The 832-nt window shown below is 63.9% G+C and overlaps 1 protein-coding gene across 1 annotated transcript in view; it reads right to left on the bottom strand.

The window, feature by feature from the left end:
• The window catches only part of PRDM14 (PR domain containing 14), a gene marked incomplete at both ends in the record, with an annotated part of 5,224 nt that extends 4,448 nt beyond the window's left edge, over window positions 1–776 (bottom strand). Inside the window, 2 exons of the mRNA XM_008948842.1 lie at window positions 204–474; window positions 660–776. Coding sequence (XP_008947090.1) covers window positions 204–474; window positions 660–776 — 388 coding nt within the window. The remainder of the gene's footprint in view (window positions 1–203; window positions 475–659) is intronic.
• Window positions 777–832: the final 56 nt, after the last annotated feature.

Below are 832 nucleotides of genomic sequence, written 5' to 3'. Positions count from 1 at the left end.
GAGCCAGGGCGGGGGTGCCACCGCCGCCCCGGAGCATCCCGGCGGCGGGGCCGGTCGCCCGGCCGCTGGTCAGCGGAGGGACTGGGGAACGTTCCAAGCGGAATACAGTCGGGAAAAGGTGACGTCCGAGTTCCTTTACCTCCCTTCATGCGAATCTAACCCCAGCCTTGGTAACAGGGGGCAGTAGCCCTCGGCAGGCTCACCTTCAGGGTGCTGCGGGGGTCTCTTCCCCTCCGGCAAGCCCTTCAGGCTGATGGGTATGCCCAGGAACTGCACGTAGCAATCGCCGTACCACACCAGCAGCTCCTGCTTCGGCACGATTTCCTTGCAACTCTCGTAGAAGATTTGTCCCTGGCACTGGATGGCTGTCAGGTTCTGCTCCTCGGGGAACCTGGCACAGTTCACCAGGGACATCCAGTTGCCAGAGGTGCCCTTCCCATCGATGAAGTGGCTCAGGCGCCCGTATTCAAATATCTGGAGACCGGAGAGAACGGGGTCCGGTTTGACCGACCCTTCCCGCACACGTCCCTCTCGCACCAAGCCCACCACCCGCGCTGGCCCGAGCCCCTCTTGCGGGCTACGGGAGAGGAGCGGCCGAAATCCCCTCCCAGGCCCCGCGTAGGGGGTGTGCAGGAGCAGCCCGTCGGTGCCTCCACTACCTCCCACATCAGCGAGTTGTCGTCGTAAGTCTTGATCTCGCTGGTGTTGACCACTTTGCCTCGGAAAGGGCCGAAGCGCACTCCTTTGGGGATGGGGTCCGTGCAGAAGACTCCGAGCTGAGACACGTTCCCATAGGCCACCCGCAGCACCGAGAGCCCTGCAGGGGACAGGA

This window comes from Merops nubicus, unplaced genomic scaffold (assembly GCF_000691845.1).
Source record: "Merops nubicus isolate BGI_N331 unplaced genomic scaffold, ASM69184v1 scaffold51341, whole genome shotgun sequence".
Taxonomy (NCBI): Eukaryota; Metazoa; Chordata; class Aves; order Coraciiformes; family Meropidae; genus Merops; species Merops nubicus.
This window is presented reverse-complemented; position numbering and strand designations above follow the sequence as displayed.